Below are 14,626 nucleotides of genomic sequence, written 5' to 3' on the forward strand. Positions count from 1 at the left end.
GCAGCAATTCAATCATGTGATCCAACAAAGATTCCTGCGATGTCGTCGTGAACAAGTGTGGGCGAATCTGTCCTCGGTGACAACTGTGCTGATGCTCAGATACACGCTGAGTCAACAGACATGTTGTCATAGTATAAACAAAAAAAATGTTATAATGGACACATGCTGACATGCTCGACACACTGCACATTTGTGCACACACACAAAGCAATGTAATGTGGAAACAAAGTTAAGCATGTAAAGCTAGGCAGATTTGAGTTCTGAGTCCTGAAATACCCGATTTTAATATCCAATAATGGAGTAACTAAGAAGAAGGTACAACGTTATTGTAAAATGCAACATATTAATTATATTTTTCACATATGCAGCTTTTTATTTCCTAGATTTGCTACCACTGATAGAAGTAAAAAGAAACCATATATCAGATATTGCAAACTATCTGAGTATCTTTGTGTTTTGAACTGTTGATCAGACAAAAGAAGAATCTGGGAAATTGTGATGGACATTTTATCAATGAAACAGCTCATTAGTTAATCAGTTAATCAAGAAAATTATTTTTAGCCAAAGCCCTAATCTAGATCGCTAAAAAGTTACCCTTGGATGTGTCACAGTTATGTGTCATTATCTGTGTCAGTGGAGCAGCTCATAACTCAGTTACGTCTCAGACACTCAGCCTGATTCTCTTCTCCTGCTTCATGTCCTTACTCAGTACTGTCATGACAGTTTCTCCGATAATGTTATTTACTTCTAAACAATATCAATATGACAAAACTATATTTATAATGCTTACAATGGCAGGAAGCGTAATTTTTTTTTTTTTTTATAAAAACAGGGAATTAAAGGAGGATTCTAAGTCCTAGATGCTGTAAGGGGAGTTTACAGTCCATTAACTTGATATTCAGCACCATTTGTTATGAATACATAGTTAAATTGTATCTGTTTATTCACCTTGTGCTATCCAAGTCTCACAGTGACCCCTGCTGACTGAACGCAGTTATGAGCTACAGGATCACAGATCCCTGCAATGTGTAACAACCAGGTCTAGAGCTTCTATTTTCAGTCCTCAGTCCAAAACGCAGTAACAACTCACCTGAGCACTGCGGGGCTACACACCCATAAACATCTCACACACAGAAAATAAACCAAAAAGCCAAAAATAAACCACCACACACTTATAGTAAGTCATAATTGATGATTGAGAGGGATTGTTGTACGAGTCTATACATTGTTTTTAGAGAAAATCCTGCATTGTGTATCTTTAGATTGTCAGAACTTGTAATTAAGTTAAAGGCAAGCAGACGTGGATGTCACAACACAGTTTGCAAGGTGACATGATTATAATTTCCTGTAGGTGTGAGGTGATTAACAGCAGGTAGAGCCAAACATAATCACCATAGATTGATGGTGGTGACTCAAGCTGTTCTCTACTTCCTGTGTGTACATATCCTGCATGCTGAGCCTCTTGATGAAAGGACGCTGAATGCATATCAACACAAATCAAAGCACTTCATAAATCCCACCGTGCTGAAATCTCCCCGACACACACACACACAATTATAAGTGCTTTCATCCTCCGACTGACTCTGACCAACTTGTGAAGGACCAAATATGACGAGCAGACTTATGAAGACAGAGAAGAGACGGAACAGGTGGGTGGACAGTCAGACAGGTAGACACACTGATGCCTTGACTGAGTCACTTCACTCATTTAACGGGCAGGCAGACGTGACAAACCCAGCCTGCACTGACCTCTGTGGCTGTTATCTGAGTCACCGAACAACAAACTCCTCCACATGTATTTGCAACTTCTCTCTCCCACTCAGAACTTCTTGACACACACAAACACACACACGCACTGTCATTACCATTGCAGTACAGTCCTCTGAGCAGCTGGCCAGGATGTTGTCGTCATGAGGACACCAGTCGATATCGAGGACAGGTCCAGAGTGGCCATTCACCAGCGGGTAGTTCTTATCCACCCGACCTGACTGCATAACACAGCAACAGTGACACACACAACTGAGTTAGGACTGTGTGTTTACAAAAGTCTAAGTATAAAGTAGTAAATGTAGTAAGTATTGATTTGGTGATTCACAAATCAAAAACTTAAACAGATGTGGGACAAACCAGGCTTGAAGCGAGAGGTTATTTGGACTTCTAAAGTTACATGTAGCAGCATTTCAGTTACGTTATGTCAGTGTGAAACAGCTGACTGTAAAGGCTCCTGCACACCTTTAATTTCTTCTAGACAAGAGAAGAAAATATCCATTAGTGAGGGAAGGGAGAACACCTGCATGCTGCGCTGTTGTAATAAACTTAATTGGAGATACAACGTTTAAGTCCTTAGACCTTTTAAGGGGTGAAACATTGTATCTCCAACAAAGTTTATTGCACGTAATAGGACAGTGTGCAGGGTAGTCTCTTCTCTTGCCAACGTGAAACAGTTCCAGACTAGAAGGATTGAGCTGAATACATGGATGAAACAGAGTATCTGGTGCAGGTAATGTACTTTTTACGAGTAAGAGTATCATCCGAGTAAAGTGGGTAAATATCCATACTTGTGATGAAGGAAAATCCTCCTTTGGGTACCTGTGTTCAATCTATTGTGATACAGAATGATGTGAAGGTCGATCGATCGGTCGATAAATAAGAAATATAGCAATTTCTGATCAGTTTATTTTTATTCAAGTCAGGTCCCACCCATTTTCAATAAAACCACACACCCTTTTAGTTTAAACTCCACCCATTCAGAGTACTTATATGGATACTGGCAATTTAGTTGCCCATTATGACATAAAAAAGATGATAAATTTTGGTTGGAATGAAAATCAATTGACGATACTTTAAAAAGTCTAATGACATCAGAATTTTATGTTGTGTAGATATTAACATTATGAGAACAAAACCCATCGTTTTTCAGATGATGGGTTTTGTTCTCCATACCTTACAAGTAGAAGATAACGTTGGCATGAGATGTTTGTAAGATGTTTGATTTTGGTTACTTAAAGGGCCAGTCTGTAAAATGGGTTGAAAACAGTGACATCAGGGGTCAAATTCTAGATTGCAGGGCTCACTCGCTCACCCCTCCCGTCGGGTAAATGACGGTGGCCTCATAGGGACAAAAAGCCTTGCGCAGACATGAGTTTTTCAGGAGTAGGTCTATCTAGCGACGAGGTGAATGTTTATTTAGAAATCTAAACCATGTTACGATATTGTAATGAATCCCTCACGAGCAGGAGACCAGAGTAGCATTCAGGAAAAAGGCCAGTTTATTTGAGCACTCCAGAAACTCCGGTAACACTCCAGGGGGTAAAAGACTCCGTCCCAAACTCTGACTCTTCTAGCGTAACACACACACACTTCACACACACACATACTCATTTACACTACCTAGCAGGGACCCCCTTCCCTCTCTGCTCCACCAATCTCCAGCCCGCACACTGACTGACAGCGTAGCCTGTAAACAGAGCTCAGCTGTTTATTTAGCCTAGCAATATCTCCGGACTATAGCAGCTGCAATGGACGACTTTGAACGCGATTTTGAAGAGTTTCTTGTAGCGGACACAGACCCAGAGCCATACCTGTTTGAGCCGGAGCATACAGATGAGGAACTCCATGTGTTTGATGCTGAGCGGGTGAGAAGAGAGGCTGAATGCACAGAATGGGATTCGGTGCTACTGCTGCCATCGTTGGGGAGATATATCATCAGGAGGAAAAGCGCCGCAGAGAGTGCATCACAAGGAGTGAAGTTGCATCTTCTTTTCGTCGCAGATGACAGTTGGGGTTCATTCTCCCCTGCTGTGTGGTAAGTGTGGTCCATTCGTAAACTTTATAACTAAAAAAACTTTTCACTACTCTCTATCGACAAACTACTCACACTCTCTGCTGTTTCCTCCTCTTCCTTCCTTCCGCTGTCTTCTTCGTTGGTTTATTTATACACACGAAACGCGTTCTCTGGCTGGCTGGATTGTCCGCTCGGTGCCGTACATACATGGCGGCGCAAGATGGCGACCTCTCTAAAGCAAGGCCCTTGCGATATATATATATCTATCTATATATATACACATATATATATATATATATATATATATATATATATATATATATATATATATATATATATATGTATTTGTTTGGTTTTTGTAGCCTTATAATTATGCTTTGATATATATCAAAGCATAATTATAAGGCTACGAAAACCAAACAAATTTTATTTTATAGCGATTATACACTTATATAAACATATTAATAGACAGAATATTCAGATTCAGATTCAGATTTGACAATAAACCATGACAAATATTACACACTGGCTCTTTAAGAAAACAACTTAAAACCTACAAAATATCAGCATCATCTGTCGTCAGTATCAAATTGACGTTGGCATTAGACCCTGTCCTGACATTGACTTTTTCTCACCTGAAGTCACAACTTTAATTCAACTAAATGTCAGCGTCTATACGTTGGCAGCCAGCTGGGTGGTCGAATTGATACATATAACAGTTCACTCACTCATCTATACAAACTGCATCCATTTGGTAGCTGTTTCCCAGCTTTTGATCATATCACACATCTTCCACAGTGGATGGAGTTTGTTCATTGTCATTTAGGAACTGTACATGTTTGAATTTCGTTTTCTTTTCTTTTTGGGACAATTTCCAAGACTTCTTGTCCAGGTGAATCTGTGATGAGAGTGTTTTCTCAACTATGATTTCCACAAATGTTTAAAGCAGACATAGACGAAAAGTCCTTAAAGTGCTCAAGAAAAAAATTCTACGATGCCATAAATGCTCGGCAAACTCCATCTGCTGATGAAGATCATGTGATATGATGGAAAAACTTGACCTTGTGGGGAAATTATTGGTCCAAACAGTAAGTTGAAATAGAGCTGTTTAAATTCTATTGAAACAACCGAGGATCGATCCTGTCAGCGGGGCAAGGATTGCTGTCTAACTCATACTGATCCCCCACCTATTGCCCCCAGCAGACTTCACATGGCAGGTTTGTGATTTGGGAGTATGCAACATGTGAGAACAGTGTAACTTAAATTGTTAAAAAATGCATGTTGACATTGGCCCCTATTAGAGAGGCTGCAGGATCAGGAAGTAATGTAAGGCCAACGCTGATAGTTAGTGCTGCCCTGGTTTTGTAAACAAGACCTGTGGTAATCAAAACCTTCAACATGTAACTAAAACCTTTCCAAAACAAACTTGCAGCATCATGGTGGACTCTCAGGAAACAGCCAAAAACATTTTTTAATATGACGCCTAATAAAATCGTGATGTCACATCCAAGCTGTTCCATGTTTCTCTGTTCCTATCGTGTGAACATGTATATCAACTTTTCAGATATCACTCCCTCCGCACACATACAACACACACCCCAAGAGAGGTGTATTTATAGCCGAGCGACGAGGCGTTGAAAGGGGAGTTTTTCTTGTGGCTCGTTGGGGACCCGGAGAGGGGGGTGATGGAGGACGGAGAGCATGTTGGTGTGTATTAATAGCATGTCTGTTCACCATGACTCCAGTATATAATCACATCCATTTCCCCGTGTCTCCAGAAAGCTTTGTAACTAATTATCGCTGCTGACATGCTGATGAATCTCAGCAGTGATGACCTCGTTACAGCCACGAAATTTTCTAAATTATTTATCTCAAAAAGTGAGAAATTGTTCACTCTGCTCTTTATGTTCTAATAATGATACTACCATTGATCTCATGTGCGCCAAAGTTGTTTAAAACACCAATTTTTTTTGACTACTTTTGAAAAAAAATTGCATAATTTTTTCAGACTAAAGTCAATTAACGTCTCAGTTCTCGTAATGCTGGATTGTGATTGGCAGTTAATGTTGACAGCCTGGCTCATTCTCCTGAGTGCAGGCATCTCACAGGGCAACTAAAATTTCCCCATTTAGGTTTAGTAAATTGCTGCAGACTTGGTCGATTACGCCCATAAAAATAAATTGTGTTTTTGAACATGTAACAATTAAAAATCTTATCAAACTACACCTCAGCTATTGTAGCCTTTAAATGCATAAAATGTGATAAACAATACCAATACATTATAATAGATAGGATCACGAGAGTAGCATGTCAACATGATACTGGATTGAAGTATTATCTCCCTCCACATCAAAACATTGACACAAGCTTAGTTTTGTCTTTCTGATGCGCATCGTTTATTTTAAGGCGATGCTGTTATCATCACGAGGCTCCGTGCCACACTGAAGCATCACCTCTTTAAAAGTCTGATCTGTTGCTTTTCCTGTCGCGGTATTTCTGTTTCAGCAATCATGGCATCCTTTCCAAGGCTTCCCCGACATGACAGCTAGAAGTGAATATTAAATCTTCTGCTATTAGAATGATAACATACTTAAATAAAGCCTCACAGTAAAATAACCATTGCATTGCTGGTACCATGACTCAGCACTGATCAGCTTTGAAAACCAGCCTCCTGTGAACTTAAGAATTATATATATATTATAGGAGGATCAGATATCTTTCTCTATGTATTTCAAACATCTGCAGTCACAGGATTTATTTGACCTCAGTACAGAGCTGCCTGCAGAAGTCCTTTTCTTTGAACTCCCCAATACAGCCAGCTGATTATGTCATGCAACATTGATCCTGTCCGGACATTACAGGATGCTCAGCTGCTGCCGGACTAAAGCTTAGTCATGGAGTCTGATGCCACATCCGGACAATACTGACAAATGAGTGTAGGTGGATGGTGATTGGAAAAATACACTATACCATAAAATGTCATGTAATTGTTTTTCTACCTATAAGATCAGCTCACCCTCCTTACTACCTCTTATTTATTAGGTGGATATCACACATTCATCCTTGTTAGCTCACTTTGGAACTTTAACAGTCCAAAATACAGACTTACAAAGATCTGGAACTGAAGTGGCCGCACTGGTTTCAACATGGCACTGCCTTGTGTGACCTTAATGAACTAAGCGATAAAGTAATTTCATAAACACTGACATACTAAGGTTTACAGGCTGTCCCTTTAGGGGGAAAAAAGCAAACTATCTTCCTCTCTCCCTGTAAAGTTTTCCTTCTCTTATTCTTCATTCGTCCTTCTTGTTTCCCCTGACATTTGTACGACAAAAACAACTCCCGCTGACACCACCGGAGATGGGCGACCCAGGAGGTTGATTAAGAGAATTTAAGTTTTCTTTCAACATACTGACAAACACATAATAAAAACACAATTTAGAAATTACTATCTGTTCGCAGCATCCACAATCAAAAACTTAAACACACACAAATCTGTTTCACAGGCAGGAACAGCTTGTAGCCTGAATTTATGGAATGAGAGGATTATTTGTCTCATTCAGTCGTCCGTGGTGACCTTCAACTGTTGGCACTGGCCAGCGGTGAAACAATAAGTCCACAGACATGACTCTGTGAGGCTGTACTGAGCCACAGTGATGCTCTGAGCTAAATCAGCATGCTAACATTCTCACATTGGCAATGCTAACATGCTGATGTTTAGCAGGTATAATGTTTACCATGCTCACTATCCAAGGTTGGCATGCTAGCAGGCTTTCGCTAATCAGCAGTAAGTAGCAGTAAAGTAGTTCTGCAAAGATGATTTTGTGACGAAATAAATGTTTTGCTGGATGATAGCACCAGAGGGAAAGTCATAGGGTCATAGTCCATAAGATTCATCCTATGGGGACCATGAAAGTCTGCACAAAACTGAATATCAATCACTCTGCAACAAAATAGGTTCATACTTTTTTTTTTATTTTATGATGTCCTCCTCTGGTATGAGACACATTTCCTTTACTGGAGCACCAATATTCTTGTCTGTCGAGCACATGGAATAATCCAAATAAAAACTACATACAGTCCAGTCAAAGGTAAGGATTCATTTACAGTTAATACAACGAGCACATGCACTGCCAATTGCATCATATAAAAACCTTAACTTAAAAGGTGCAGATTTTACATTAACACTGAACTCGTAGACACTTCCTGCAGCCCAGAAATATTTCCCCCTTTGACCCCACTGACCTTAGAGAGGGGCAGGACCAGGATCGCTCCTCCTCCGCTGGATTCAACGATCACCGCCAGGAACTTTGGGTTGACAGCGCAGAAGGAGCTGTCCCAAGTCACCTTGGAGACACGGATGTCATCGTAACCCTGCTCAGCCTTGACCGTCTGGCCAAAGACGTGGCGAAACTTGCTCTGCCGCACAATGCTGCGACTCATAGCTGAGACGAGTGGAGGAAGGTGAGAGGATGTAAGGATGGTAGAGGATGAGTGGAGAGTGATGGGGAAATAAGACAGAAGGAAAGAAATGGGAAGAAACCAAATATAAGTAGAAAATCAGCAGCAGAGAGTCACGTGAACAGTTATATACTATATATTTATGTTGGGCCAAAGGTGCCATGACACTATTCATTTTTTGATGGTTACACAGGTGATTTCCTCTGAAAATGGCAGCCTTAACTTGGAGCAAGACTTTCAGCAAAAGAGTTTGATCAGATCTCAACCAAACAGGACTGATTAAAGACCACAGAAGAGCTTGTTATCACACACTGCCCTCTCTGCAGTCGGTGCCCAGTGTTTAATGCTTCCTGTCTCCCTCTGCAGTGCTTAAGCTACCACTGTCTTTGAGGCAGGCTGTTATAAATGTTGTTAAACAGTAACTCTCACTTAATGTGCTGCTGTGAGCAGCTCTTTGCTGAAGGGTGAGGATAAACCTATAACTCTGTGGTGCTTTTATTTTGAAAATTTACAGGGCAGTTCACTCACCTTTGGTGTTTAATTCAAACTGAAAGTCACATAAAAGAGATAGAAGATTTTACGCGATGCTAGCAAGGAGTGAATTTGTTCCTTTGCTTTCTGCTTCACTCTTAATTATATTCACTGCACAAAGAGTGTTAAACTGATACAGGCCTAACTATCCAGCAGAGGTGTTAACTCGAGTCACATTAATTGGATCAAACTCGAGTCACATATTTTATGACTTTAGACTCAGCTTAACAAAATCAAAAACGATCTGCAACTCTGCCTCTGGAAGAGATGACATACATCATTAAAGGGAAACAATCACTCTTTTAAATCATTTCCTACAATATATGGAGAATGTTGATTTAAGTATTGTGATAAACGTGGCGGGCGAGTTGTAAATGTAGATGTCCTCTGCAGCTGCCTGAATGAACTCCTATTAATACTTGATTGTACTGGTATGTTTCATGTGAACTATGTCTTTGAGTTTGATACAAGGTACAAACAATGAAAGCAATATGGGAACCCTCTTTGGAAAACAGAGAAACCTCTTTTATTTTATTGCGTGTAACTTATTATTTTTATTGTTGTTTGCATTTTGTAATCTTTAAAATGTCTGACATGTGAGGAAAGACTTTATTTTGTTGTTGGACAATAATCTGTGTGCGTTCGACATTCTTCCAGATGAGAACACAGTTGCTTCCCAGTTCTTATAAGGTATTTGAAAATTAATAAAGATATTGCCGGGGGAAAAAAAGGGAGACTTGCAAATTGACTTGGACTTGCACACCAATGACTCTGGACTTCACTTGGCCTTTTGACTTGAAAATACTTCCCCAAAGCCCAAAGATTTAAAAGAATGTTATTATTTATTTATCTATTCATTCGACACCTAATTCCCCACATCACCTACTTTGTTTGAACCAATTCAGCAGAAACATCACATTGCAGGAGAGAACCATGAAGAACTATTGTCGGCTTACTGAGCGCCAGTTGTAAAAAATGATACCAAACTTCATTGCATCCCGTACAGACAGAGATACAACAACTTCCTTATGTTTTCTGTTGTTAAAATGACATTTCATTTGGTGAAGAGTGCACTACGACTTGTTTTAGGATTCACAACTTAAAGTTAAGGATGTGGGACTTGACTGTCTTGACTTGGGACTTGAGTGCAAGGACTTGAGACTTGCAAAAAAATGACTTGATCGCACCTTTGCCATCCGGTGTATCCATCAATACATTTTAAAGGCTCCATAAACTTTTTCTTTTTTTTCCTCAATCGCTTTCTCACTATAAGCAATAGGTTCCAGATGAACACATTAATTTCTGTCAAACTACTCAAGAGGTTTGTGTATTTCTTTCTTTCTTTCTTCTTTTTTTAAATTATTGCTCTTGTCACTAGTTTGAAGTGGGCGGCAATCAGTTAGAAAAATGTGATTTCACATACTTCCATGCACCAATCAGGATTTAGCATCATTTCAGTCAGAATCCGATGACAGCTGGTGGGTTTTTACTATCATTGTCAATCAGATCTGATCAAATCACACCCACACAGCCCTGATTAGCTTAAATTTTAGTGTTTAACTCTTAACAAATAATGCCTAAATATGTTTTTTCAGTCTTGAATATTTTATGTGGTGAGGAAAATGTTAAATTGAAGCCAGGTTTTCAGGAGGTTTAAATAACCTTCTGCTTTCTTCTGAATAATAAACTCTGTAATATGTTTGACTGCGGCTGTCACAGGCACCCGGCCAGAGGGACGGTAATCCCCCAAAACACAGGAGATATTCTATAACAGTGCCTGCCATCAGTGCAGATATTAATAGTTGATTGTCCCACCAAAGACTATGTGACAACCAAACATCAAAGACCAACGCTAAGACACAGAGAGCAGATAAAAGCACAGAGAGAACCTAATGTGTGACGGATACAAGGTCAATACACAGCACAGCAGTTGCGTTCAATCACCCACATGATATAACTCCTATGTGAATGTGTAGTTTAAAACTTATCTAGCATACAGTCCCTGACTGCACTGGCTTACATAAACCACAAACCTAAATCTAGAAATAGGCCTGCATCAGTCCCTGCAGACGTCTGATAAATGCAGCAGAGTTCTCCCTCTTGTTTAGCGGAGGATCATAAACTCAAACTGTCTGCCTCTTCACGATTAAAATAAAACCACAAGGAGCAACAACTGAGGCCAAAGGCTGGTTCTTTTTTTCTGCAGATTTGTCAACTTGCGACAAGGTGAACAGAAAATAACCCAAATCCTGCTCTCATCACTGAAGATATCTGAATACCACATGAGAATATTCAACATTTATCCTCAAACTAAACCCACAGACTGTGGGATACATGACTCAACCAGACTGATGAGAGGACAGAAGCTCTCGTTTCTTTCCTGGAAGCTCTCTGTTATCAAGAGATTTACATTCCAGCCACCACTTCAGTCGGGCCAGCTGTGGGGCATTTCAGGGCGAGCAAAATATTATACATAGCCTATTTGTATATATATTATTTATTGATTCTGTGTCAGAGACTTGAAGCAATAGTATTTAAATTGTGCGCCTTTCCCCCCCACATAAAGCTACTACCCTTGTTTTATCAATCATTCTTTATTTTAAGCATTTTTTCCCCCAAGTATTTTGTTTTTGCTGTGCATGCCTCATCATTTGATTTGTAATTGAAAATGTCTTAATTGGGGTTTGTTTCGACAGGGTTTATACGTGCATCACACACTTAAATGCAATGGTTTTTAAGACTATTTCAAGATAGATTTTTTAAAATTCAAGACACATTTTTGGACAAATAATCTTCTCCTTACCCAAGCATTACAGGTAAGTATAAAGATAATATGTGGTCCCATGCAGAAGCAGGTTTTATGTAGGGACATGGTCACTAGAGTGAGTTAAGTTAATCTAAATTTTGCCAACAGGTAACTGCAAGTAGAATACAGTATTAGGCCCAATAACTAAACAATTCAAGTCTTTTAAAAGACATACAGACACCCTGTTAAGAGAAGGGGCTTTAAAAAGTCAAAAAACTAACATTAAATTAAAGATATAAGGCTCATAACACTTGATCACAACCTAAAGAGAGCTTCCACTCACACACCACTGGTTCCTTGGCTTAAAGCAGCAGTCTGCCTGATTGAAATGGGGTGAGATTTGATTATTCACCAATCTAAAAACTTTGGGAAACCTGTGGCACAAATATGAGTTGGAATTTACAGTAAATTACAAGGGGAAAACCTCCGGCATGCTCCTTTAATTCTGCCTCAGGTTAATGAGATAGCCCTCCTCTGTCGCGCACGGCACGGCTCTGGAGAGTCGGCACAGAGCGAAAGAATGACACTGCCACTTTCCTAATATAGACATGACAAACTGCACTGTCCCACCCGGGCCGGCCGCTCCTCCCACCCGCCAGCCTGCTCCTAAATAGTCCCAGAATGAAGGCACTCTGTGGCGCTTTGTCGCTAATGAACCGGACCGTAAATTTAAAACACAGCCGAAACAAACACGCATAAACACGGGGACATACTGTCAGGGGCGCAGGAGGTGTGAGGGAAGGAGAGAGGAGAGAGGAGGGAGAGGGGGGAGGTTAGTTATGTACAGCGTGCTCCTTAAAGTAGCCCACAGCTGCCATGCACGACTCAAGATCAGCTCCGTCCACAGGGGGAGGAAAGTGCACAGTCACAATGTACCGACTGTGTCTTTTTGATTTCCAAAGGTGGGGACGCGCTCGGTCCTCTCCAGCAGTGCAGTAAAGAAGCTGACGCACCTCTCACCCCACTGCAGCACCGACACTGACACACATATTAGGGAAAGATAGTCCAACTCACCTCAGGTTTTGGGGAGACCCCTCTTCCCTGGACAACTCTGACGGTTGGTGTTGTGTAGTCTACTCCTCCTCCTCCACCTTCTGCTGCCTTTATTCCTTTGAATGATATCCCCTGCGATCCGCTTTCCTGGAGTTGCTGAGGAGACGCACCGGACAACTGCGTGACGCTCCACGGCAGGGAAAGAGAGAGGGGAGAGTACCGGGGCAGAGCAGGGAGAGAGGAGGGTGTGGGTGGGTGGGTGTAGGGTGGGTGCCGTCTATTTTCGAACAGGCTCTGTCAGGACGGGGAAACGTGACGCGCGCCGGGTGCAGGGGGCCAGCGCGTCCCCGGGGGTCAGTGTCACAGCTGGTGGGCTCGGATAGAAGAATTCAGACTTTAAGCACAGTGGATATAAAACAGGTGAGTCAGCAGACTGTCAGGTGTCATGGTAGTCATCTGTTGAATGACATCAGGTAACATACTGTTTATAATTGATTATAATATAATATATTATATGCATATAAAGCCTTGAGCTGGGATGGCAGCTGGCAACTTTTATTCAGCATGTATAGCTTGGCTGAGCTCACCTGTTCACTTACAGCAACACCCTGCACACCTTTACTGGGAGGCTGCCCAACATGACCCCAGTCTCTCTGCCCCTGGCTACTGAGCTTGGTGTGATGGTGCTATTGTCCACTTTAATTAAAATGTGAAGTTGGAAATAAAGACTTGAACTAGCTTTAATAACCACTGTATAATCTTTGTAGGTAACTTTATATATAAAACTTGCCGTACATGATTAAAAACATTTATTAAGAGTTATATAAAGTCTTATAACTGCATTATTATGTCTCATGAATATGCTTATAGTGCGTTGTAGACATGACTTTCATACAGTTACCATTTTTATTTATATCTTTGCCTAGGGCAGGGATTTATGTGTTTTTTCTTTTTGATTTTATTAACATTTTTATGTATTTTTGATTATCCTCCAGCCTTTCTAACAGTGACAGGAGTTTCTTGATAGGATGGTCTGTAATTATGTATATTTTATGTATATTAATGTATATATTTTCCCCCATTAAAGGTTTTTTGGGGGAGTTTTTCCTTAACCTCTGTGAGGGTTCAAGGACAGAGGGATGTTGTTGAAATTGTGATTTGTGATATTGGGCTTTATAAATAAAATTGAATTGATATGAATTAATGAGTACTTGTACATATATCATAATGTCACATGGAACCAAAGATGGATGTTTTATCATTATCATTTTTTATTTCTATAGTCTGTACTGTACTTAAAACTTTATATAAAAATATGTTTTAGAAAAAGAGTATAGAGAAGTGTGAGTGATCAGTTGTAACAGACTGTGCAGGGGAGGTAAGAAATCTGAGAGGGCTTATGGTGAAAACCTCCCCTCAAGAATTTCAAATCTATTCTGGTACAAATAGTATTTTTCTCCTAAACATGAGATATAACAGACAAAACAAGAAGTTATAATAATCATAAATGAAACAGACACACACATAAATTGTTCCAAGAACTCACATTAAATCAAAAATAGTACTTTTTTTTACGTAGACCCTCAAAAAGGTACAAATAGCATCGATCTATAACAAAATGATAAGCTTATTCTACATAAACCATCATGTAACTACAAAAAACCACTTAGTTAAAAACTAATAATGTACTATTTTCTTTTGCAGTTTTTGCCATGTACAGATAATGATTGCTGTGTAAAAGATATGTTGATGTTGTCCAATATCAGGTCTCTGTTAAATCATGTAATGAGATGATTTACAGTAGCTAATTAGCTGCAAAATCGCTCAAGACTGAAATGCTGAGCACATCCGCAAGTACTACGCCTAAAACTCATTGTGTGTGCTTCACAACTAGTGACGAGGATGCACTGTGGCCCATCGTAACTACCATACACCATGGTTAGTGCTTAAGAAGACTTGGACATTACACTTTAAACATACCTGCTGAAGGCTGAACTGGGGTCATACTGTGTTCCACTGTTGCTGTAAATGAAGACAAAGGTTAAACTCTT

General features: G+C 40.1%; 1 protein-coding gene across 1 annotated transcript in view; it reads right to left on the reverse strand.

Moving 5' to 3' along the window:
* The window catches only part of coro6 (coronin 6), an 18,418-nt gene extending 5,586 nt beyond the window's left edge, over positions 1-12,832 (reverse strand). Inside the window, exons 1-3 of the mRNA XM_049591407.1 lie at positions 12,597-12,832; positions 8,030-8,229; positions 1,866-1,988 (exon numbers count right to left, since the gene is read on the reverse strand). Coding sequence (XP_049447364.1) covers positions 1,866-1,988; positions 8,030-8,227 — 321 coding nt within the window. The 5' untranslated portion in view covers positions 8,228-8,229; positions 12,597-12,832. The remainder of the gene's footprint in view (positions 1-1,865; positions 1,989-8,029; positions 8,230-12,596) is intronic.
* Between the last annotated feature and the right edge of the window lie 1,794 nt (positions 12,833-14,626).

The sequence above is a fragment of the Epinephelus fuscoguttatus genome, linkage group LG12 (genome assembly GCF_011397635.1).
Source record: "Epinephelus fuscoguttatus linkage group LG12, E.fuscoguttatus.final_Chr_v1".
Lineage (NCBI taxonomy): Eukaryota > Metazoa > Chordata > Actinopteri > Perciformes > Serranidae > Epinephelus > Epinephelus fuscoguttatus.